We start from the raw sequence: 25,969 nt of genomic DNA on the forward strand, positions 1-25,969 counted from the left end.
CTTCAGACGTATCATGGTGCTTTGTCTGTTTACACCCAGTGGCTTGATGATGATGCTCGTGCTGCAGCTGTTCTCACTGCTAGTGTTCTGCCTCAGTTTGCTTCTGAGTTTCTGGGTCTTCCTACTGTCTTCCAGATGTGGACCTGTCTTCGTCAGCGCTATGAGCCCTCTGGTGATGCCTTATACCTTTCTGTGGTTCGTCAGGAGCATGCTCTTCAGCAGGGTGACTCTACTGTTGATGACTTTTATGCACAGAGTTCTGCTATCTGGCGCCAGCTTGATTCTCTCCGCAGTGCTGGTTGTCGTACTTGCCCCTGCTGCCAGGCTGTCCAGGCCGATTTGGAGTTTCATCGCGTCTACGAGTTCCTGTCTCGGCTCCGTAAGGAGTTTGAGCCCCGGCGTGCTCAGTTGCTTGCTCGTGGCCGTATTTCTCTCATGGAGGCGCTTTCAGAGATTCGTGCTGAGGAGACTCGCCTACGTGGTGCTGGTTTGCTGGAGGTTCCCTCTGTGCTCGCTACTCGGGTTTCTTCCACTCCACCTGCTGCACTGCCCCATTCTCGCTCGAGTGCTCCGCCGCTCTTGCCCACTCCTTCTGGAGGCTCAGGTCGCCCCCGTTCACATTGTGACTACTGCAACAATGATGGTCATATTGAGTCCCAGTGCTACACAAAGCGGAAACACCTGCGCAAGGCGCGATCATCCTCCTCAGGGACTTCGTCATCTCCCTCGCCAGCTTCAGCCATTGCTTTGACTGAGCAGGATATTCTGAGACTTAAGCGTCTGCTCGCGGCTTCAGGTTCTTCCTCGACGGGTACTGCTGGTTCTGTGACTGATGCTTCCCGCACTGAGCACCCGCCCTCTACACAGTCAGGTACATTCCCATGGGTTCTGGATTCTGGAGCTTCTTTTCATATGTCTTCTCATTCTTCCGCTTTGTCCTCTCTTCGCTCGCTGGATTCTCCTGTTCATGTCTTCACTGCTGATGGTACTCCACTTTCTGTTGCTAGTAGAGGCCATCTTTCCACTCCTTATTTTGTTCCTGATGTTGCTCATGTTCCTCGACTTACCATGAATCTGTTTTCTGCCGGTCAACTTACTGATTCTGGTTGTCGTGTCATCCTTGATGTTGACTCTTGTTCTGTCCAGGATCGTCGCACGCACACTCTGGTTGGGGCTGGCCCTCACCGCCGTGATTCTCAGGGTCTTTGGGAGTTGGACTGGCTTCATGTTCCTTCCGCTGCCACCACCATCGCCAGTCCCTCCGCTGCTGTCGCCTCTGTTACTGGTTCCTTCAAGCAGTGGCATCATCGACTTGGTCATCTGTGTGGTTCTCGGTTATCGTCTTTAGTTCGTCGAGGTCTTCTGGGGTCTGTCTTAGGAGATGTCTCTTTAGAGTGTCAGGGTTGTCGTCTTGGCAAGCAGATTCAGTTACCATATTCCCATAGTGAGTCAATGTCTAAGCGTCCTTTCGATTTAGTCCATTCTGATGTATGGGGTCCGGCTCCTTTCGCTTCGAAAGGTGGTCATAAATACTATATTATTTTCATCGATGATTTTTCTCGTTACACATGGCTTTATTTCATGACTTCACGTAGTGAGGTGTTGTCTATTTATAAGCGTTTTGCTGCCATGGTTCATACTCAGTTCTCTTCACCTATTCGTGTTTTTCGTGCTGACTCCGCTGGTGAGTATATCTCTAAGATGTTGCGTGGTGTCCTTGCTGAGCAGGGTACTCTTGCCCAGTTCTCTTGTCCTGGTGCTCATGCTCAGAATGGCGTGTCTGAGCGCAAGCATCGTCACCTTCTTGAGACGGCTCGTGCTATGATGATCGCCGCCTCTCTTCCGCCTCATTTTTGGGCCGAGGCTATCTCCACTTCCGTCTATCTCATCAACCTTCAGCCATCTGCTACTTTGCAGGGTGGTGTTCCTTTTGAGTGTCTGTTTGATCGTTCTCCCGATTATTCGATGCTTCGCTTGTTTGGTTGTGTTTGCTATGTTCTTCTTGCCCCTCGCGAACGCACCAAACTGACCGCTCAGTCTGTTGAGTGTGTCTTCTTAGGCTACAGTGATGAGCATAAGGGCTATCGTTATTGGGATCCTGTCGGTCGTCGGATGCGTATCTCTCGAGACGTGACTTTTGATGAGTCTCGTCCTTTTTACCCACGCCCATCTTCCTCGTTTTTTTCAGTGGAGGATATCTCTTTCCTCACTTTTCCTGACTCTCCTATCACTCCCGTCGCGCCTGTGCCTATTCGTTCCACTCCCTCTGCTTCTCCACCCCTCGTCGATTCGCCGCCACCATCTTCCCCGGTCTCCTCACCTAGCATGTCACCGGATTCTACACCTTCATCTCCGGTGACTTCTTCGTCGCCACCCCCTGATTCTACCTTGGCGATTCCTCCTTCTCTTGCTCCATCTCTTCCTCAGCATTACACTCGTCGTTCACGACCTGTGGATGCTTCCTTGGATGAGTCGTCCTCTTCCTCTCAGCCTACTTATGGCTTGCGTTCTCGTCCTCGTCCGCCTATTGATCGCTTTGGATTTCCCACCGCTGGTGCTGCTGTTCTTGAGCCGACTTCTTACCGTCAGGCTGTTGTTCATCCTGAATGGCAGTTTGCGATGGCAGAGGAGATTGCTGCTCTTGAACGCACTGGTACCTGGGATCTTGTTTCTCTTCCTCCCGGAGTCCGTCCCATCACTTGTAAGTGGGTCTACAAGGTTAAGACTCGCTCCGATGGTTCTCTTGAGCGTCACAAAGCTCGTCTCGTGGCTCGTGGTTTTCAGCAGGAGCATGGTCGTGATTATGACGAGACTTTTGCTCCTGTGGCCCATATGACCACTATTCGTACACTTCTTGTTGTTGCCTCTGCACGCCACTGGTCTATATCTCAGCTTGATGTTAAGAATGCCTTTCTTAATGGTGAACTGCGTGAGGAGGTGTACATGCAGCCACCACCTGGGTATTCTGTTCCTGATGGCATGGTGTGTCGTCTTCGTCGCTCTCTCTATGGCCTTAAGCAAGCCCCTCGCGCCTAGTTTGAGCGTTTTGCTTCTGTGGTCACTACTGCTGGTTTTTCAGCAAGTGCTCATGATCCCGCATTGTTTATTCACCTTTCTCCTCGTGGCCGGACTCTTCTTCTCTATGTTGATGATATGGTCATCACTGGGGATGACCCCGAGTATATTGCCTTTGTAAAGGCCCGTCTTAGTGAGCAGTTTCTTATGTCTGATCTTGGACCTCTTCGCTACTTTCTTGGGATTGAAGTCTCTTCTACCTCTGATGGCTTTTTTATATCCCAGGAAAAGTATATCCAGGATCTTCTTGCTCGTGCTGCTCTTTCTGACGAGCGCACTGTTGAGACTCCTATGGAGCTCAATGTTCACCTTCGTGCTACTGATGGTGATCCTCTCCCTGATCCGACGCGTTATCGTCATCTCGTTGGCAGTCTTGTCTATCTAGCTGTCACTCGTCCGGACATCTCTTATCCGGTTCATATTCTGAGTCAGTTTGTCTCTGCTCCCACATCGGTTCATTATAGTCATCTCCTTCGTGTTCTCCGATATCTTCGGGGCACGATCTCTCACCGTCTCTTCTTTCCTAGCTCCAGTTCTTTACAGCTTCAGGCCTATGCGGATGCTACGTGGGCTAGTGATCCTTCTGATCGCCGTTCACTTTCTGCTTACTGTGTTTTTCTTGGCGGTTCTCTCATTGCCTGGAAGACGAAGAAACAGATTGCAGTTTCCCGTTCGAGTGCTGAGGCTGAGTTGCGAGCTATGGCTCTTTTGACGGCAGAGGTGACTTGGTTACGGTGGTTACTTCAGGATTTTGGTGTTTCTGTCACTACACCGACTATGCTCTTATCTGACAGTACAGGTGCTATTAGCATTGCGCGCGATCCTGTGAAGCATGAGCTCACCAAGCATATTGGTGTTGATGCTTTCTATGTGCGCGCTGCTGTGCAGGATCAGGTTATTGCTCTTCAGTATGTGCCTTCCGAGTCACAGTTGGCGGATTTCCTGACGAAGGCCCAGACTAGAGCGCAACATGGCTTTTATCTCTCCAAACTCAGTGTGGTTCCTCCACCATGAGTTTGAGGGGGGGTGTTAGAGTTATAATATAGGTCATGTACCCCTTTGTATTTATCCCGTTGTATAAGGGGTTTCCTGCATATGTTCCACACCTGTACATGTATATATATCGGCCTATGGCCTCATGGGAATACAAGTTGCTTATTCCTAACAGGCACATAGTAAGTGATATACTGCATGAATTATCTTTATGCATTATTCTTGTGCTTGACCAAAATTTTGTTGTGTGTTCAAACAGCGGTTACATGTCCCCTGAATATGTTTTGAAAGGAGTGTTTTCTGTCAAGTCTGATGTATATAGCTTTGGAGTTTTACTACTGGAGACTGTGAGTGGCTCAAAGATTAGCTCTGTGCACCTAAAAGCAGACTTCAGCAGCATTATAGCCTATGTAAGTAAAATGACATGCTCGAATTTCTGCAAGTATAGAAAATATATGCATCTTGAAAGGGTAAAGAATGGATGCAGGCATGGAGCTTATGGAAGGATGGGAACACAAAGGATTTTGTTGACTCGTCAATTGTGGGGAGCTTCTCACTTAATGAAACTTTACGGTGCATCCATATCGGACTCTTATGTGTTCAAGGCAGCCCAAATGCGCGGCCACTCGTGTCATCAATCGTGTCCTTCCTGGAAAATGGAGATATATCACTTCCAACTCCAAAAGAGCCCATGTATTTTGCAGAAGATAACTATGGTACTGATGGAGCAGCAGAAAATACTGTGAAGTCTGCAAACAACATGAGCATTACAGTACTAGAAGGACGCTAGCACCTAGCAGTCTAGTTTCTGCATATTCATGGGTACCTTTTACAACTGTATACCGGATAAGAAACTGGTATTTGTATTGAAGAAGAAGAAGAAGAAGAAGAAGCTTTGTTTTAATATAGATAATGTATTTCAACTCCGATGGCTCCCACAGCAAAATGGGAGAGGTCGAAATGTTCTTACTAAAGACTCTTCTCACGAAAGAATTTTGGATGCATAAAAGGAGGCGAGTTAAGAAGTTGAATTTTGTGTCCTTAAAAAAAGGATAGTAGAATCGTATATTTCTTAGTTTTGCATGCAATTTGTCTCTTAGTTACCATGGAGCTTTTTTTAAGACAGGCATGAAAGTAAGAAATAGTCAGAGTTATCGGATACATCACTTTATTGTGCCGGAAATCATGTAGAAAAGCAACTTCAAATTACATTAGAAAATATACACGACGCTTACCTAGAAGAAAAGGCATCATGTCGCATTGATCCAGAGTGCTTAAAGTATACGATATAACCCTTAACTAAGCAAGTGCCATCGGTCCAGAAATGAGAAACTTGTGTAGGAGAATGTGAACCCTTAACAATACCAAGGTTGTGTGTCGCCTCTTTTTGGGGTTTTTGATAAACACCACACCCCGCTTGAAAGAGTCATTGATCAACAAGGTAATGCTATGCTACACTTTGAAATCTGTTGAAATAAGCTTTTGGGGGAGTGCATAAGCACCGTAAAGTTTCCTTTCAAGGATAAATTGATTTGTGAAAACTGAAAAAATATGCCACTAGCATTTCCACAAACACCTTGTGCCCACTCTAGCTCACTGCTCACGGGCATCAACCGAGGACACCTCGGCTCGAGATTCCGTAACAAAGGCCAAGGGGCATAGGTTGTATGGCTCAATTGGCATGTAGAGCACGCACCTTTGAGAAGCTCTCGCTCCCGCACTCCGCCCGGACGGCCTCGCGCGCTAAGCCGTCGGCGTGGCGGCGCGTCTTGGCCGGCTCCCCGTCCATATCTGCCGCCCGAGCCCGTACTGGCTCCAAATGTGACGCCGGGAAGGGGGTGGGGGTGGGGGGAGGAGGAAGAAGGTTGCGCCGATATTTTCTCCTCCTCCCGCCGGAGATGCGGCGTCTCCGTCCCCCGCCGTTCTGCTCCTGTCGACCACCTCCATACTTTTTTTTTTCGAGGCAATCCTCTCGCGCAGCTGGGCCAACGCCCAAGGGCTTTCTTTGGTGATTCGGCTCAGCTCGGCCCAACCTAGCCAGTGTTATGGGCCTTGCATTCCACGCAGTTCTCAGGCGCTCTGCTTCACGCTGCTAAAAAAAACTGTTAAAAAAATTGTCTAAAAAAACTGTTTAAACCCTTTAAAAAACAGCACAAATGTTTACACTTTTTTTTTCCTTTTTGAAGATGTACACCCGTAGGCATACAATACTTGTATTCATAATAGTAACGATACCGAGAGCGCCAACAGATGGTTCACACCTTGGCACTGTTAACGAACCACAATAGTCGTCAATCCTGGAAGGCTGGATCTAGTTTGATAAGGAACATCATTCAGAGGAGCCCTCTGAGCCTCTTCAACGCCGGATCCAGGGCCAACTCCATCCCACCCTTCAACAGGAGGCCGGATCTTTCACCGTCTTCCGCAAATCCGTAGCAGTCATTTATCGCCGCACTCCAAGAGCAGCCCATCCCCGCCATCACGCCAACACGCAACGCCAAGTTGCCCCAACAGCTTGGACTCCACAAGCCTATTGTCGGCGCCAGCAACACCTCCGATGAGCAGGAGCACGAGCTGAAAGACCATTATTCCTATGAGCACGGTCGACGGAAACCATGTACGCAGCCCTTTTTCTAGTGCATTCTTGCTGCACGCTGCTCTATCTGCTTACATCTTTTTTCCTTGAACAGCATAACTGTTTACACCTTTTCTGTCCAGCACATCTGTTTCTACACACACAAAAAAAGGTAACACGGTTGACAATTTGTCTATATTGGCGTATATCTCTATTCGGTGAATCAATACATTCACGGAGCTCTCGGAATATGTGGTACATAAGTTTACAAATGTGGAACATTACACCTCACGTCAGTTCACTAGCCTCATAAAAACCTTGCGCTGAATGAAAGGACACTAGTGGTGAACACTAAAATCAGCATTCTACCAATCACATAACCACATACAGGAAAACAACAAAACATTATTAAAAACAATGAAACATTATAAAAAACAATGAAACATGGAAGCAACCGTGGAAGCCAATTGACATGCATATAAGAGCAAGGGCAAGGACAATAATAGAGCCAACTGATGGCTATATCTTGTTGCCACATTATCTATAGTCAACATTATATAGTCGAAAATTCCCAGCCAAACAAAGTATCAATTACTCCCTATCGCACCGTTTTCATTCTGAAGCTGCCAAACCCCCTGCAAGAGCAACTGGTTCGGAACCGCACACATGCCATTGGTAGTCATTTTGTTGTTGGTATCAAAGTTTCACTCGTTATAAGCTAAACATATATATTCATGTCAGCTTTCTCTTGAATGAGTAAGACTTCGTTATTCTTCACCTGTTACTCTGTTAGATGGCTTTATTGGTTCCGGAAAGCACAGGAAATTTTGCTTGACAAGTTTTTACATACAAGCTGGGAGCCTAGTTATGTTTCTTTAGTTGGCTCTGGACAGTCTAGCCAAATCTGCCTCCCCTGTAATGTAACATAGGTAGTTTAAATCCTCTGATCATCCAAAAATCAAATAGCAGAGATTTCTTTTCCGCTGGCGCAGGTTGGCATATTGATGTCGTACAAGTTCCTGCTGGAGCTGCAATTTCTTCGAGGCATGCAAAAAGAAGAGTGCCATCCATCAAATACCATCTCCAGGCCTGGTTAAACCTCACATTGACAAAAATTCGCACCATAGACCTCTTGTTGTGTATCTCTGGCCGAATGTAACAATACCATCTCCAGGACTGTCTTCCATTTTCCATGAGCGTTACGACAGGCTTCCACTCATCAGATATAAAAGAGCAGAACTCAATTAATTTGCACCCTTTTCATTCAGTCACATTCCAAGCAGAGAACCCATCAAGAATTTGAATGACACCCTCCTGGCTGAAATGGGCATACAACATGGAGTTTGTGAGTATATAAAACAGAAACAAAAAAAGTTCACAATTTCCCTTTCCTACACCGTCATCGCAATCCACCTTCGCTTCCATTGATTCGGTCATAGTGACAAAGACAAATTCAGAAAGCAAAGTCTACCACCAGAATGTTTCCCAAAGACCACAATCTGGGTCCAGGCAAGGCGGCAAAGACGCATTCTGAAAATAGAGAGCCTCAACAAGTCAAGAATTTTTCCTGTAAAGAAAAACAAGTCAAGAATTTGAATATCCGAGGGCAAACAAATCATCATATACTAGGTAGACAAATAGGCAATTAGTTACTCGGTAAACTGAAAAAGAGAACCATGCGGCCAGATTACAGTACACACATAATTTAGCTACACCGCGAGGTCCACACCAATCAAGTATTCTTAAGCTACCAATAACTAGAAATCAGAATTACTACTGGATGTGCCTCACACAGTCATTGCTCTAGCTCCTGCAAGGCTGTGAGCGTTATGAAACTACCAGCATTCCTTGACATATCAGATAATTATCTTCACACATGAGGATGATCCATGCGCGAGTCGCTCCTTAATCCGGCGCCTGCTAGCTTTGTCCGCCTTGGATCTGTCAAGGTTGGTGGCATTGCAGTCCCTGCATGGGAATTCATCCTGCAGCTTGATTATCAACGGCCGCACAGCTCGTTCCATCACAAGCCTTACATAGTTTGTCACCTTGTCTTCATCCTCGCACCCTTGGATCCCCAGCAACTTCAAGTTTAGGTGCTTGAAATCCTTGGATGGCTCCCACACCACGTTGGTCTTCTCGGCACTGTTGTCGGGCGTCTCGATGCATGAATGTCGAGATAACTTCAAGCAAGGACATAGAAAGTAAATAACTCATGTTAATTAAACTTGCCACCAACCCATGAAGGACAACGTGACAACAATTGCAATTAAATATAAGTATAGGCCCCTAGATTTTGGAGAAATTTGCATGAATTAAATCCTAGGTAAAGTACGACAGATGAATATGCTTCCGGGGTTCTTATGAAATTACAACTATATTCCTCGTATTTCTTTCGACCAAGATACTTTGAATAATAAAGAATTTCCATCAAGAGGCGAGGGCTTTCCTCCTCGAGAAAAACATAGGAAGAACTTTTGGAGAACTCTTAACATAAGATATCCTGCAGTTTTTTTTTTTTTGCATGGACATTGTCTCGCAGCAAAAATAGAATGTGGCTTGTATGCACTACTTTTAGTATTTGTAATAAGTTGGTGAGTAGTTGGAAATTAGATCAACTTGCTGGTACGTTTTTAATGCTGAATATCCTTAGAACATATAATTGTAAAAATGTAGAATAAGTCATGTACATGCTAAGATGTGGACTAAACTAAAAAGAAGGTTAAGTAACACTTACATCAATACACTGTAGGCAAGGTGCAGCTTCAAGGATAAACAGTGTCCAGTTCAGATCACACTCATTGAAGATATCCCAAAGAAACACAGAGGTCAGGTTTCTGAACATAGCAGTGAGCTTCTTCGGATGTTCTGGCAGAATCCAAATCTACAGCAAGAACATAAACACACGGCTGAAATTGGTACAGAAGGACATATGGTATGTAGATGCAGAAGATATTTAAGTGGTGCGCAGAAATTAATTGTACCATTTGTTGCTCGAAACCAAGATGAAGACTCAACAGGTTGCTGGCACTCCTTGACAGGCACTCGCTCAGCGGAAATGGCCTCTACCATGCCATGGCTCTAGAATCGAGTAGTACACTGCGAAGCTCAGGAACATAGCCAAAGTGCAGTGGAAGCTTCTCGGAGATCCAAGAATGGCACACCACTTGCCTAAGCTTAGGGACAGAAATGAGGTCGATCCGCGTGCACCCAACACAGAGGAACTTGAGCTCCTGGATCCCAGAGCACGGCGTGTCGATCTTGAGCACGAAGGGCAGATCAACCAGTCTGCAGGTACGCAGGGTGAGGCGCCTGAGCCTACCACAAGAGCTAATGAGCTCGGTGATGTCAGAATGACCAAATGCAAGGCGCTCGAGTGCAAGACTCGTGAGCCAAGAGAAGGCGACCGGGTAGGCCTGGCAGAAGGACATGAACTGCCGCCCAATCTCAGCGCGCTGCGGGACGGTGTTGCTCGGGGACGGCAGGGATATGCAAAACTCAAGGCATTCGGTCTGGCCCAAGCTCACGACGTCCTGGACGAGGCGGCCTATGGTGCTCAGGTGAGGAGGGGAAGGCATGTAGAAGCCGAGGATAAGGGACTTGAGGGCGCTGCTCTCGGCGAGGGGAACCACGGCGAGCAGCGACCGCGCCGCACCCGTGAACGCGTCCATGGCCTCGAGCGGCGTCGCGCCCTGGAAGTGAGCGACGTCGAGGTCCACGCGCGAGAGGTGCTTCGGGAGGCGCCGCCACCGTCTCGAGAGCGCCCCGGCGCGGACCGCCTCGCGCAGGTCAAGGCGCTCGAGGATCTCGAGGAGGAGGTGCTCGGGGAGAGCGCTGATCCTGTCCGCGCCGGCGTTGAACTTGGGCGGCGGGGCCGGCTGATTGACCGAAACCCTAGCGGCGGCCTTCTGCTCCGAGGCCGCGGCTCCTCCGGCGCTCCGCTCCCCACCTCCCGCCTGTGGCCGTCGATCTGGACCGGACGGGGAGCGCCGCCCCCTCGGCGCGACCATCTCGATCCGACTCCCCTTCGACCCCCGCCGGCTAGCCGCCGATTTCGATTTGGTGCTCTCTCGGCAGGCACGGCTGGATGGGGACAAACTTTTTTTTTCCCACTCTCCAGTGTAGTGTGACACTTTCCAGTTTCCACTAGGTGGGCCTTTTGCATCTTGATGATACATAATATTTTAAAAAAAATGGTTAATTTGATAAATGCCACTCCAAATCTGGCGATTTCGAGAAATCGCACGGCAATTTTCAAACTTTGAAAAATGCCATTTTCAGTGGCTTTTTTGGAAGTCTGGAGGGTTTTTTTCAAAGTTCGCAAAAATTGCAGTGGCATTTTTCAAAGTTTGGAAATTACAGTGGCATTTTTATGAATCACCATAATTAGAGTGGTATTTATCTAATTAAAAAATTGTGACTATCTGCGGCCAAGCAAAAAAAAGAATTTAGTTACTGCCTTGTAACTAAGATGTCATGCGCATTACCGAAAATATGTTCATGGTATTTTGAAAATATGTTCGAGCATTTTGTAAAATGTTCACGAATTTTTCAAAAAGATGTCCAGGATTTTGAAAAATGTTCATCTAGTTAGAAATATGTATTCATGTATTTTCTGAAAAGTGTTCATGGGTTTGAAAAATGTTCATATAGTTAGAAACACGTGTTCATGCATTCAAAAAAATGTTCATTCAACTAAAAAAGTATTCATGTATTTGCAAAAAATGTTCATGTATTTGAAAAGAGTTCATGAATTAAATTTTTTGTTTCTGAGTATATAATATTTAATGAGGGGAAGCCAAAACATCAATCACAAGCGTGGGAATCCATACATTCAACATTTCAACCCAACAACATGCAAAGAGACTATCGGATTTCTCATCAGTCCGATCACACAAGCCGAGGAGTTTGCTATCACAACCCAATCAGGAAGGAGTCTAACAACATGCCAAAGATTTTGACGTGACAGCTCAAAAAGAATTGCAATGATGACTTTGGACGATTCTTCTAGTCGGCTAAAGTGTTCAACCAGGTCGAGGAGTTCGCTCTGATTCGACTGCCAAGGCCAGTTCAGAGTCAGAAAATCCATGCGTTCAACATGATGATAATCCGAGTGCACAACACCCAATAAAAACCGAGTGAAGTGACACTCATCACATATTCATTCTGTGTAGAGCAAGGAGCACCCATGGCATCCCCCGTGGCACGAGTCGGGTTCCCAAGAAAAATTGAATGCATAGCTGCACAAACTTGGTTCAGAGAAAGGTATCTGATCGGGCGTTCCGCACAAAGGATAGTGACACGGGAAACTTGATCCACTCAAGCCCATGCGTCGTAGATCGCCACTCAAAATTTGATGATATGCCCATAGTCGGGCCATGAGCCATCCTCTCCCGAAGAGATTAAGAAACAGGTATCACCAAGTTTTTTCTGAATTGCTCATCCTTAACCTCTAGGAGGTATGATCGAAAGAGTCCGCTCAGGTCTCTCGGCTACTCAACCAGTGGTTCTTTGGGTCCATCGAATGGTTAGAACTCCATGTGTCGATGTATATTCTGTTTTGGCAACAAGATATCGACATAATCGGGGGCTACATACGGGGTTATACCTAAGGGGTAGACCCAAATACACATATGGCCTAGCTACTGGCCCATGCCAGTCAAGAATACAGTCTAAAAGTCAACTGGCCAAGGAGCTACACACTAGGCCTATTGGAGCTATAGCCCGAGGTGTCACTACCTCCGTCCTGGTTTATAGGTCCCTTTTATAGTTTGTGTCAAATTTTGACTAAAGATTTAACTAACAAAATGTTAATGCATGTCAAGAAAAATTATCTCATTGGATTCGTATTTGAACATAGTTTTCAAAAATATAATGTTTGGTGACATGCGTGAACATTTTGTTAGTTTAATCTATGGTCAAAATTTGGCACGAAATACAATGGGGACCAATAAACCCGGACGGAGGTAGTACCAAGGAAGATCTGCACAAGGGCTAACTGTCTACAGATGGATTAATGGGCGATGGACGGAGCCCATGAATCGGTCACCAAGAAGATAAGATCAGTCAGCCAAGTCCTAGGATACCATAACCACCACGAAGCATTCAATGTAGTTGTTACTCAACGGCAGCATAATCTGGTTAAATACAACAACCACCATGAATAGTCAATCGTGCATACAACCATCAAACAGCATTTATACCAGTCTGTTATGGCACCCCCTCCCAGCGCACATTTACCCGAACCTGCATAATACCTTGAGAATACTCCCATCTGTACTAATCAATAGATAAGATTGCCTCTACATTCACACACCCCCTAAGTACTATCAGGATTATATTCACTACAGGTCCCCTCGCCTCTGACTATCATCTTGATTCTGAGAGGTGGACGGACCTCCAATTTTTAGGAGTTTTATGTTCTTTGTCAGCGTCTACTGGTGGTCCTGGTGTTTCTACGAATAAAGTTACTCTAATTCCTTCTTTGGCATTACCGCGGAGTAGAGAGGTTTGTGTTCTTGCAGATCCGATTGTTCACATCTGAGGAGTTCATATTATTGTGCCATGTTGCTTTTCTTGGTTCGACTCTTTTTGGTTGGAATCTTTCCTCGACAGTATGGCGACGATCTCGTGATTCGACATCATGCACTTCTAGGGGTTCATGCCGACCCAAGTACTTTCATTGCTCAAGATTTTCCATCTTTTTGGATGGGTGACTCAAGGGGGTTTAGAAACCTTGATTGGCAATCATGTTCGTGCGGGTGAACAGTGACATTATCACCGTGCTAATCTAATTACAGTCTCTTTATTGTAATCTTCAGAGTATTCGTCTTGAAGAGATTGATAGCACGAAGCAGATTTGGCAAAAGATATTATTGTAATTCTTAGAGTAGCTTTGTAAAAAAACAATTGGATTCTAGATCTAAAACAATGTAACTGCGATATATGTGAGTATGATTAAAATTACAGTTGTTTCTCATAAGAAAAACGTGTCCTCAAGCACACTGCTAAAAAAAACTTGCTCTCATGCGACATTATTTTCGTAGATGCATCGCTGCTGAAGGTACGAGTGACTCTAAATAACGGCTCTTCGCTCTGCACGAGTTTCTTCTTTAGGCATAGCGTGTCAAGGTGTCATAGCATTCCATGGGAAAAAAGGTGTCATGCCATTTCCAACGCAGGCGTTCATTTCTTCATTATATGTTCGGATTGAACGGTTTGGATATTTTTAGGTCTCTAACATGGACGTCTATATTGGACCAGATATGTTTGGACACACTCCAATAGTCCGAACTAACCGAAAACCCCACCCGAAGCAACTAATTATTTTATCGCAATCTGCCCCTCTTCATCTGCTACCGGATCCCAATGTCGCCCAGGCTTTTCTAGACCTATGCTTTTTTTACCCAGCCGCCTCACCTCCTAGGTACCCAGCTGCCTCTTCGTCAAGGTCGACACCCGTCTACCCCCCCCCCCCCCGGTCCTGCCTTGGATCCGCCCTCCGCCCCTATTGGCGCCATCCATGCATGGCAGCCACCGTGCACTTGTTCGGTCAAGTGACATAGCGCATTGTTTGAAGCAAATAAGATGGAGTCACATAAACAAGTATTTCGCTGTACCATATAAGCATTTGTCTTTAATGATATGGTGACTAAACACTGAAACGATCAAACAAACACATGATTAAATGATGACCTTAAATCACAACGCCCATTTTTCACAAAGGCACGCGCAAACACTCACGACGAGAAGGACGAACTGAATTCACATGATGCTAGTAGTTTAATTTATACTCTAACAATACACTAGAACCACTATTATTCAGAAAAAATCTAAATTCAATTTGTACTCTAAATCCATACATACATTCTTGGTAAAACATCATGCAATAGTTTAATTTATACTCTAGAACTTCTTATAAATTTTTTTTTATCTGGAACACCATGCATTCCATCAGCTAGTGGGCTCAACTAAATCGTCGGCCACAGCACCCATTACATCAAGGGGGAGGTTCGTGATCCATACATGGTCACTACCAGTGCCCATCCTTACACATCAGCCAGCCAACAGATGGGCTGGTTTATTACATGAGCGACGCTCGAACACGATTTTATACTCAATGAAACCCAACTGCAACAAATACTTGGACTCGCGATAGAGGCACCCGAGTTGGCTTCGATCAGACAAATTGGCATCCAGCGCTTGTTTCAGTGGGAGAAAATCCGTCATGAAGATTACCCGCCCCATGCCGAAACTTTCTGCCAGGTTAATGGCTTTCATTATACTTTTGGGCATTTGTAGCTATGGTAATCGCATTGGGTGTAATGTTGAAATTGTATGGAAAGGCACGAATTATGGAGAAATTTGTAAGCTTGAGATTATATGAGAAATTCACCTTGTTTAAATGTTGGTCAAAGTTGTTTAAATATTGAAAAAAGAAGAAGAAATGACCAACATTTAAAAATGTTGAAAAAGGGAGAAGAAATGAGAAATTCAGAAACTTTGATCAATGAAATGCAGCCCTCTACTCTGCCTTTCTGTCAAAAAAAGTTCCTCTGTGGGCCAAATTCAGAGCGAAGATCCAAGTGCCGGCTAGACTAATGGGCCAACTGCATCCAATTAGGCCCATTCCGGGGTGGGCAAATGAGATCTCTTGCGTGTTTTTCTGTTTTCTGTTCTGATTTAATTTAGGCAGTAAATCATTTTATTTAAGGCTGAAACTTTTTGTGGAAGCTAATTGAATTATTCCAGAGCCAAACAATTAAGTTTATAATTATTTTTGGAGCTGTTAAATATTTAAGCAATTTAATTACTCCTAATCAAATACACCGTGAATCAAAGACCTAAATGTCATGGAAAATGTGCCTCAGCTCTGGTAGAGGTTTACACCTGGTGCCAAAATTAATGAACATTTTTGAAGGGCATTACGTTGAGAAAAAAATAATTTGTCTAAAAAATGAAGGGTGGAAAATGCACAAAAAATTGATGCGGCTGGGACTCAAACCCAGGACCACGTGGGTTTGTGGCGTTTAGGGCTGCGCTGGTAACCACTAGGGCAAATGGAAAGACTTTGACATGGCTAGGAAAGGAAGCTATACATAGTGAGACCGTGACTTGGTTTAGGGTTTAAAACACATGTTTGTACTGAATGTTTGCACACGCGTGAGAGTGGATTTCCTTTGTTTTGCACTGAAATTTTGAAGGGTTGGAAACGTATGTTTGCACTGCCACATGATTCTGGTTAGAGTGGCACTTAGTTTAGGATTTAAACGGAATAAACATGCATGTTAGTTCATGCTTGGTTTAAGGAAGAAATGATATCTTTGGGCACGAACATTTTTTAACACACATAATAACTTGGATAGATAAGATGCAACACACTGTACCCTTACATAGATGGGTACCCTACATAGATAGATAAGTCCAGGGACATGACACGACACGGCACGCAGGACATAAAAAAGCAACCAAATAAAAAACGATAAAACTAAAACATGACGAGCTTGACGAACAACTTCACTCCGAGCTCGCACCCCTTCTTGAACATCTTCATCTTGACCTTTCTTCCACCTTGGCCATGCTCCCCTTCAACACCGTCTTCAACTTCACTCCTCCTCGTCGTCATAGGGAAGGGAGTGCATCTGGTTTTTAGTGGGGAAGATGCACTCGTAGTTGGTGAAGATGTTGTACACCGTGAAGAAGATGGACTCACAGCCGCACCAAAACACTTGGCCGAGGAGCTCGCGCGCGTCAAACGGGTTAGTGAAGGTGACTATGAGCAGTAGGAGGATGCCGGCGCAGTCACGTACCTCGTTGATGGTGTACATCCTAGGCGAGCCCCGTGGGAGGTGGGCATAGCCGACTCTGAGGAAGGCGCGGGTGAGCTCGACGGACCCCCTCCACCTTGAAGTTGCCCACACACGGAGCTCCTTCTCCACGAGCACGTCCGGTGGGTAGCGCAGCTCCGGCACGACAGGAGGACGAAGGAAGGTCGGCCCGTTGTACTGCATCTTCACTTGGTCGCTTGGAGGGCTCGGACGCTTGGGTGTTTGAAGTTTGAGAGAATGGATCTGGCTTTTGGGTGCTGAGTGGGAGAGGAAGAGAGCCACCCCATATAAATAGGCCTGTGGGTGGGAGATGAAGAAACAAGGGATGAGAACGGTGCGTGTGTGAATCCGGACGCGTGTGTGTATCCGTTAAGTTTTGGACCCTTAAATTTTTGCACGGAAACGATGCACGGAGCGCATGCGTGCATCTGAATCACCGCACAGGGATGCTCTTTGACCGGGCGCGTGCATCTGAATCGCTGTTGTAATCTGAAACAATGGCCTAATTCTGAATCAATACGTGCATGGCCACGTCGCTCGCATGCATGCATGTCCGCCTCCCGCGCATACATTCCCACGTCACCGCCCTTCCCATGCATGCAGGCCTGGAAAGGATGAAACGGGCAATTAACTGCGCTCAGGCCCGGACAGCGAGACGGCCCAACGGTCCATCCAGCGTGCCTGGTACGTGTTGAGAAAAAAATCGCCCAGCCAATCAGATTGCATCTCGCGGATCGCCCCCCTCCTCCCCGCAGATTCCTTCTAGAAGGGTTAGATCGACGGTCCTTGATCGCCGCTAGGGTTAGATGGACGGTCCTTGTTCAGCGCTAGGGTTAGCGGGGTTTTGGAGGGGTTTGGAGCAGTCAAACATAGGTTTGACCAGATTTCAAATGAGCATAATAAATTAAATAAATATCATAAAAATGGAAAACCTGCGCACACAATGAAAATTTCATGTGTCTTATGTGATATCTCAAGTATCTCAAACTCTCTTGCATGAAGTGAAGAGAAGTGTTTTGGGGAAATGAACATGAAATTTTAAAAAACTCACCACAACTTCATTTTGGAGTGACTAAGAAGGATCCAGGCTTAGTTTTTCATTTTGATGTTTTAGACTTGTTTAAACCTTGGTCAAAGTTAGGTTTGACCAGAATTCAAATGAGCAAAACAAATTAAGAAAATCAAAAAATGGAAAAACCAGCACACATAGTCTGTATATATAGAATATATGTGTAGGAAAGTTATTTGGCTGATTTAGACAAAGTCAAAAAAAAAACTTGCTTAGAAATGAGGTCGTTTACCCTACCTTTGGACCCCTCTTTTTTATCATATTTTTCATGAAAATTTCAAAAACCTCACCACAGCTTCATTTTGGAGTGACTAAGAAGGATCCAGGCTTAGTTTTTCATTTTGATGTTTTAGACTTGTTTAAATCTTGGTCAAAGTTAAGTTTGACCGGAATTCAAATGAGCAAAACAAAATTAAAAAAATCAAAAAAAGGAAAAACCAGCACACATAGTTTGTGTATATAGAATATATGTGTTGGAAAGTTATTTGGCTTAGTTAGACAAGGTCAAAAAAATCTCACTTAGAAATGAGGCCGTTTACCCTACCTTTGGAGCTCTTTTTTAGCACATTTTTCATGAATGTGAGTTTACCAAAGTTTCGAAAGAATTACAACATCCATATAGCATGTCAAATTTGAAGTTCTAACATAGGTCCAACATCATTCAAACATAGGTCCAACATCATTCAACAGAAATACAACATTATTCATACTGTTTCATAATTATTCATAAATAGCGTTGGGGCTTTTGTTTGTTCCTTGAGCTTCTTGTCATCACTTTGCTCCTCGTGCACCTTGTGCTCATTGCTTCTTCTCTTCTTCTCTTGGTTGTCGGTACCTTGCGCGTCTTTTTCAAACCTACCGCAGAGCTGTGCAAAACATAAAGGGTAATGAGATAATGTCAAGTGATAAATATACAGTAGTATTTGCAAGATTTACATACCTAGCAGAACTCACAACAACAGAAGGTTGGTCACCATTTGGAGCCTCACTTGGATCACCATTTGGAACCTCATTTGGATCACCATTCGGAGCCTCATTTGGATCACCATTTGGAGCCTCACTTGAAACACCATTTGGAGCCTCACTTGAATCATCATTTGGAGGATATTTTGGATCATCGTCAAAATCATGCGACTGTTGACCATCATCATTTGGAACCTCGTCAAAATCCTCATCTGATGCAACTGGCTGTTGACCATCATTTTCATCATTGTTGGGGAACGTTGCAGAAAATAAAAAATTTCTACGCTTCACCAAGATCAATCTATGGAGTCATCTAGCAACGAGAGAGAGGAGTGTTGTTGGGGAACGTTGCAGAAAATAAAAAATTTCTACGCTTCACCAAGATCAATCTATGGAGTCATCTAGCAACGAGAGAGAGGGGTGCATCTACATACCCTTGTAGATCGCGAGCGGAAGCATTCAAGTGAACGGGGTTGATGGAGTCGTACTCGTCGTGATCCAAATCACCGATGATCCTAGTGTCGAACGAACAGCACCTCCGCGTTCAACACACGTACGGTTGGGGAAGACGTCTCCTCCTTCTTGATCTAGCAAGGGGGAGGGAGAGGTTGATGGAGATCCAGCAGCACGACGGCGTGGTCGTGGATGCAGCAGGGATCTCGGCAGGGCTTCGCCAAGCTCTACGGAGGAGGAGGGAGTGTTGGAGAGGGAGAGGGAGGTGCCAGGGGCTAGGGTGCGGCTGCCCTCCCTCCCCCACTCTTTATATAGGGCCCCTAGGGGGGCGCCGGCCCTAGGAGATCCCATCTCCAAGGGGGGGGGGGCACCGGCCCTAGGAGATCCCATCTCCAAGGGGGGGCGGCGGCCAAGGGGGTGGCTTGCCCCCCAAGCCAAGGGGGGCGCCCCCACCCCTAGGGTTTCCAACCCTAGGCGCAGTGGGAGGCCCAATGGGGGCGCACCAGCCCACTAGGGGCTGGTTCCCCTCCCACTTCAGCCCATGGGTCCCTCCGGGATAGGTGGCCCCACCCGGTGGACCCCCAGGACCCTTCCGGTGGTCCCGGTACAATACCGGTGACCCCCGAAACATTCCCGATGGCCGAAACTGGACTTCCTATATATAATTCTTCACCTCCGGACCATTCCGGAACTCCTCGTGACGTCCGGGATCTCATCCGGGACTCTGAACAACTTTCGGGTTACTGCATATTAATATCTCAACAACCCTACGGGTTCGGGAGACATGCAGACATGACCGGGACACCTCTCCGGTCAATAACCAACAGCGGGATCTGGATACCCATGTTGGCTCCCACATGCTCCTCGATGATCTCATCAGATGAACCACGATGTCGAGGATTCAATCAATCCCGTATTCAATTCCCTTTGTCAATCGGTACGTTACGTGCCCGAGAATCGATCCGGGACTCCGGACCATTCCGGAACTCCTCGTGATGTCCTGGATCTCATCCGGGACTCCGAACAACTTTCGGGTTACTGCATATTAATATCTCAACAACCCTAGCATCACCGAACCTTAAGTGTGTAGACCCTACGGGTTCGGGAGACATGCAGACATGACCGAGACACCTCTCCGTTCAATAACCAACAGCGGGATCTGGATACCCATGTTGGCTCCCACATGCTCCTCGATGATCTCATCGGATGAACCACGATGTCGAGGATTCAATCAATCCCGTATTCAATTCCGTCAATCGGTACGTTACTTGCCCGAGACTCGATCGTCGGTATCCCAATACCTCGTTTAATCTCGTTACCGGCAAGTCACTTTACTCGAACCGTAATGCATGATCCCGTGACCAGACACTTGGTCACATTGAGCTCATTATGATGATGCATTACCGAGTGGGCCCAGAGATACCTCTCCATCATACGGAGTGACAAATCCCAGTCTCGATTCGTGCCAACCCAACAGACACTTTCGGAGATACCCATAGTGCACCTTTATAGTCACCCAGTTACATTGCGACGTTTGGCACACCCAAAGCACTCCTACGGTATCCGGGAGTTGCACAATCTCATGGTCTAAGGAAGTGATACTTGACATTTGGAAAAGCTCTAGCAAAACGAACTACACGATCTTTGTGCTATGCTTAGGATTGGGTCTTGTCCATCACATCATTCTCCTAATGATGTGATCCCGTTATCAATGACATCCAATGCCCATAGTCAGGAAACCATGACTATCTGTTGATCAACGAGCTAGTCAACTAGAGGCTCACTAGGGACGTGTTGTGGTCTATGTATTCACACATGTATTACGATTTCCGGATAACACAATTATAGCATGAACAATAGACAATTATCATGAACAAAGAAATATAATAATAACCATTTTATTATTGCCTCTAGGGCATATTTCCAACAGTCTCCCACTTGCACTAGAGTCAATGATCTAGTTACATTGTGATGAATCGAACACCCATAGAGTTCTGGTGTTGATCATGTTTTGCTCTAGGGAGAGGTTTAGTCAACGGATCTGCTACATTCAGGTCCGTATGCACTTTACAAATATCTATGTCTCCATTTTGAACACTTTCACGAATCGAGTTGAAGCGACGCTTGATATGCCTGGTCTTCCTGTGAAACCTGGGCTCCTTAGCAAGGGCAATAGCTCCAGTGTTGTCACAGAAGAGTGTGATCGGCCCCGACGCATTGGGTATGACTCCTAGGTCGGTGATGAACTCCTTCACCCAGATTGCTTCATGCGCTGCCTCCGAGGCTGCCATGTATTCCGCTTCACATGTAGATCCCGCCACGACGCTCTGCTTGCAACTGCACCAGCTTACTGCCCCACCATTCAAAATATACACGTACCCGGTTTGTGACTTAGAGTCATCCATATCTGTGTCGAAGCTAGCGTCGACGTAACCCTTTACGACGAGCTCTTCGTCACCTCCATATACGAGAAACATATCCTTAGTCCTTTTCAGGTACTTTAGGATGTTCTTGACCGCTGTCCAGTGTTCCATGCCGGGATTACTTTGGTACCTTCCTACCAAACTTACGGCAAGGTTTACATCAGGTCTGGTACACAGCATGGCATACATGATAGACCCTATGGCCGAGGCATAGGGGACGACACTCATCTTTTCTCTATCTTCTGCCGTGGTCGGGCATTGAGCTGTGCTCAATCGTACTCCTTGCAATACAGGGAAGAACCCCTTCTTGGACTGATCCATATTGAACTTCTTCAATATCTTGTCAAGGTACGTACTTTGTGAAAGACCAATGAGGCGTCTCGATCTATCTCTATAGATCTCGATGCCTAATATATAAGCAGCTTCTCCAAGGTCCTTCATTGAAAAACACTTGTTCAAGTAGGCCTTTATGCTTTCCAAGAATTCTTTATCATTTCCCATCAACAGTATGTCATCCACATATAATATGAGAAATGCTACGGAGCTCCCACTCACTTTCTTGTAAACACAGGCTTCTCCATAAGTCTGTGTAAACCCAAACGCTTTGATCATCTCATCAAATCGAATGTTCCAACTCCGAGATGCTTGCACCAGCCCATAGATTGAGCGTTGGAGCTTGCACACCTTGTTAGCATTCTTAGGATCGACAAAACCTTCCGGCTGCATCATATACAGTTCTTCCTTAAGATGGCCGTTAAGGAATGCCGTTTTGACGTCCATTTGCCATATCTCATAATCATAGTATGCGGCAATTGCTAACATGATTCGGACGGACTTCAGCTTCGCTACGAGAGAGAAAGTCTCATCGTAGTCAACCCCTTGAACTTGTCGATAACCCTTAGCGACAAGTCGAGCTTTATAGATGGTAACATTACCATCCGCGTCCATCTTCTTCTTAAAGATCCATTTGTTTTCTATCGCCCGCCGATCATCGGGCAAGTCTGTCAAAGTCCATACTTTGTTTTCATACATGGATCCTATCTCGGATTGCATGGCTTCAAGCCATTTGTTGGAATCTGGGCCCGCCATTGCTTCTTCATAGTTCGAAGGTTCACCGTTGTCTAACAACATGACTTCTAGGACAGGGTTGCCATACCACTCTGGTGTGGAACGTGTCCTCGTGGACCTACGAAGTTCAGTAGTAACTTGATCCGAAGTATCTTGATCATCATCATTAATTTCCTCTCTAGCCGGTGCAGGCACCACAGGAACATCTTCCTGAGCTGCGCTACTTTCAAGAGGTAGTACTTCATCAAGTTCCACTTTCCTCCCACTTACTTCTTTCGAGAGAAACTCTTTCTCCAGAAAGGACCCGTTCTTGGCAACAAAGATCTTGCCTTCGGATCTGAGGTAGAAGGTATACCCAATGGTTTCCTTAGGGTATCCTATGAAGACACATTTTTCCGACTTGGGTTCAAGCTTTTTAGGTTGAAGTTTCTTGACATAAGCATCGCATCCCCAAACTTTTAGAAACGACAGCTTAGGTTTCTTTCCAAACCATAATTCATACGGTGTCGTCTCAACGGATTTAGACGGTGCCCTATTTAAAGTGAATGCAGCTGTCTCTAGAGCGTATCCCCAACAAGATAACGGTAAATCGGTGAGTGACATCATAGATCGCACCATATCCAATAGAGTGTGATTACGACGTTCGGACACACCGTTACGCTGAGGTGTTCCAGGAGGCGTGAGTTGTGAAACGATTCCACATTTCCTTAAGTGCGTACCAAATTCGTGACTTAAATATTCTCCCCCACGATCTGATCGTAAGAACTTTATCTTTCGGTCACGTTGATTCTCTACCTCATTCTGAAATTCCTTGAACCTTTCAAAGGTCTCAGACTTGTGTTCTACTCGTGCATAGAAACTACGCATAGACCTAGCTCATGATGCCACTATTTTGGAACGTTGCAGGAAAATAAAAAAATTCTACGCTTCACCAAGATCAATCTATGGAGTCATCTAGCAACGAGAGGGAGGAGTGCATCTACATACCCTTGTAGATCGCGAGCGGAAGCGTTCAAGTGAACGGGGTTGATGGAGTCGTACTCATCGTGATCCAAATCACCGATGATCCTAGTGCCGAACGGACAGCACCTCCGCGTTCAACACACGTACGGTTGGGGAAGATGTCTCCTCCTTCTTGATCTAGCAAGGGGAAGGGAGAGGTTGATAGAGATCCAGCAGCACGACGGCGTGGTGGTGGATGCAGCGGGGATCTCGGCAGGGCTTCGCCAAGCTCTACAGAGGAGGAGGGAGTGTTGGAGAGGGAGAGGGAGGCGCCAGGGGCTAGGTTCCGGCTGCCCTCGCTCCCTCCTCTATATATAGGGTCCCTAGGGGGGCGCCGGCCCTAGGAGATCCAATCTCCAAGGGGGGCGGCGGCCAAGGGGGGTGGCTTGCCCCCCAAGCCAAGTGGGGCGCCCCCACCCCTAGGGTTTCCAACCCTAGGCGCAGGTGGGGGGCCCAAGGGGGGCGCACCAGCCCACCAGGGGCTGGTTCCCCTCCCACTTCAGCCCATGGGGCCCTCCGGGTTAGGTGGCCCCATCCGGTGGACCCCCGGGACCCTTCCGGTGGTCCCGGTACAATACCGGTGACCCCCGAAACATTCCTGATGGCCGAAACTGGACTTCCTATATATGATTCTTCACCTCCGGACCATTCCGGAACTCCTCGTGACGTCCGGGATCTCATCCGGGACTCCGAACAACTTTCGGGGTACTGCATATTAATATCTCAACAACCCTAGCGTCACCGAACCTTAAGTGTGTAGACCCTACGGGTTCGGGAGACATGCAGACATGACCGAGACACCTCTCCGGTCAATAACCAACAGCGGGATCTGGATACCCATGTTGGCTCCCACATGCTCCTCGATGATCACATCAGATGAACCATGATGTCGAGGATTCAATCAATCCCGTATTCAATTCCCTTTGTCAATCGGTACGGTACTTGCCCGAGACTCGATCGTCGGCATCCCGATACCTCGTTTAATCTCGTTACCGGCAAGTCACTTTACTCGTACCGTAATGCATGATCCCGTGACCAGACACTTGGTCACATTGAGCTCATTATGATGATGCATTACCGAGTGGGCCCAGAGATACCTCTCCGTCATACAGAGTGACAAATCCCAGTCTCGATTCGTTCCAACCCAACAGCCACTTTCGGAGATACCCGTAGTGCACCTTTATAGTCACCCAGTTACGTTGCGACGTTTGGCACACCCAAAGCACTCCTATGGTATCCGGGAGTTGCACAATCTCATGGTCTAAGGAAATGATACTTGACATTTGGAAAAGCTCTAGCAAAACGAACTACACGATCTTTGTGCTATGCTTAGGATTGGGTCTTGTCCATCACATCATTCTCGTACTGATGTGATCCCGTTATCAATGACATCTAATGTCCATAGTCAGGAAACCATGACTATCTGTTGATCAACGAACTAGTCAACTAGAGGCTCACTAGGGACGTGTTGTGGTCTATGTATTCACACATGTATTACGATTTCCGGATAACACAATTATAGCATGAACAATAGACAATTATCATGAACAAAGAAATATAATAATAACCATTTTATTATTGCCTCTAGGGCATATTTCCAACAATCATCTGTTGAGGCAACCGACTGCTGACCAACATTTTCATCGAAACTCTCTCCAAACGCTGGATCTACTGTGTTATCACAATACTTACCGAAATGACCAGACCCACCGCACCTTGTGCACTTATGCTTCCTCGCTCCAAGTCTAGCTCCTTCACTGCAAGGTCTGATTCGACTCTTCCTTGGTCTACCTGCTGCTCTCTCAGAACTGGAGCACAAAGCTTGAATCCAGGGTCCACCATGTCCCATTGTTGTTTTCCCTCCATAGCAGGCAAGGCATACGCATATGTGGCTTTGAACCTTGCAACAGAGTAGTAATCATGCACATACTGTTGTATGTTCCCTGCTGGACCTGGGAGAGAAGTGATGAAAAACAAGGCATGAATGCATGGCAACCCAGTTATCTGCCATTGCCTACAACTGCAAGTTCTAGCTTCTAAATCCACTGGATATCTCCATTCCCTCTTCTCTTTATCCAAATATGATATCTCTGTTGTGGTACCCGAGCAAAGAGTCATGTTCATTTCCAAGCATGTTGTTTTCTGCTTCAATTCATTCATCACGGCAGGGATGATAATGTGGCCCGTGAATTTTGCCTCGGCTATTCCTGCACGATAATGAAATTTCTGCATGTATTCTATCCTTATCATGTCAAGCAAATCCACCACATAATGACCCTTTAGTTTCCGGATCGTTGAGTTGAAAGGCTGCTAGATTATTGTGCACATAGTCAACTTTGCTCAGTTCACTGAATTGGCTTCTAGCCCATAACTTGGAGTGGTGTGTTTCCAAGTATTCTTTCACTTTGGGATTCATGTATAACTGCCTCAAGTCGTAGTTGTGCTTCTTCACACTGCAAGTCAAAGATGCTGGCCATAAATTGTAGGTATACACCTTTCCTTTGAATTTCTTCACAAAATT

General features: G+C 46.2%; 2 protein-coding genes across 4 annotated transcripts; one reads left to right on the forward strand and one right to left on the reverse strand.

Annotated features, from left to right (window-relative positions):
- Window positions 1-4,158: 4,158 nt before the first annotated feature.
- On the forward strand, window positions 4,159-5,091 carry LOC123146152 (cysteine-rich receptor-like protein kinase 5). Its single transcript, XM_044565741.1, has 2 exons — window positions 4,159-4,478; window positions 4,556-5,091. The coding sequence occupies exons 1-2, from the start codon at window positions 4,188-4,190 to the stop codon at window positions 4,856-4,858; spliced, it is 594 nt and encodes a 197-aa protein (XP_044421676.1). The 5' UTR covers window positions 4,159-4,187; the 3' UTR covers window positions 4,859-5,091.
- Window positions 5,092-7,449: 2,358 nt separating this feature from the next.
- LOC123146155 (putative F-box/FBD/LRR-repeat protein At5g44950) lies at window positions 7,450-10,755 on the reverse strand. 3 transcript variants are annotated; one of them, XM_044565744.1, is made up of 5 exons: window positions 9,628-10,755; window positions 9,381-9,527; window positions 8,692-8,826; window positions 8,483-8,611; window positions 7,450-8,210 (listed from the first exon to the last, which is right to left on the reverse strand). In XM_044565744.1, the coding sequence occupies exon 1, from the start codon at window positions 10,651-10,653 to the stop codon at window positions 9,709-9,711; it is 945 nt and encodes a 314-aa protein (XP_044421679.1). In that variant the 5' UTR covers window positions 10,654-10,755; the 3' UTR covers window positions 7,450-8,210; window positions 8,483-8,611; window positions 8,692-8,826; window positions 9,381-9,527; window positions 9,628-9,708. The 3 variants fall into 3 exon arrangements, with proteins under 3 accessions (XP_044421679.1, XP_044421678.1, XP_044421677.1); XM_044565743.1 differs by having other exon boundaries at window positions 7,450-7,961; window positions 8,057-8,210; window positions 8,483-8,826; XM_044565742.1 differs by having other exon boundaries at window positions 8,483-8,826.
- Between the last annotated feature and the right edge of the window lie 15,214 nt (window positions 10,756-25,969).

This window comes from Triticum aestivum, chromosome 6D (genome assembly GCF_018294505.1).
Source record: "Triticum aestivum cultivar Chinese Spring chromosome 6D, IWGSC CS RefSeq v2.1, whole genome shotgun sequence".
In the NCBI taxonomy this organism is placed as follows: Eukaryota; Viridiplantae; Streptophyta; class Magnoliopsida; order Poales; family Poaceae; genus Triticum; species Triticum aestivum.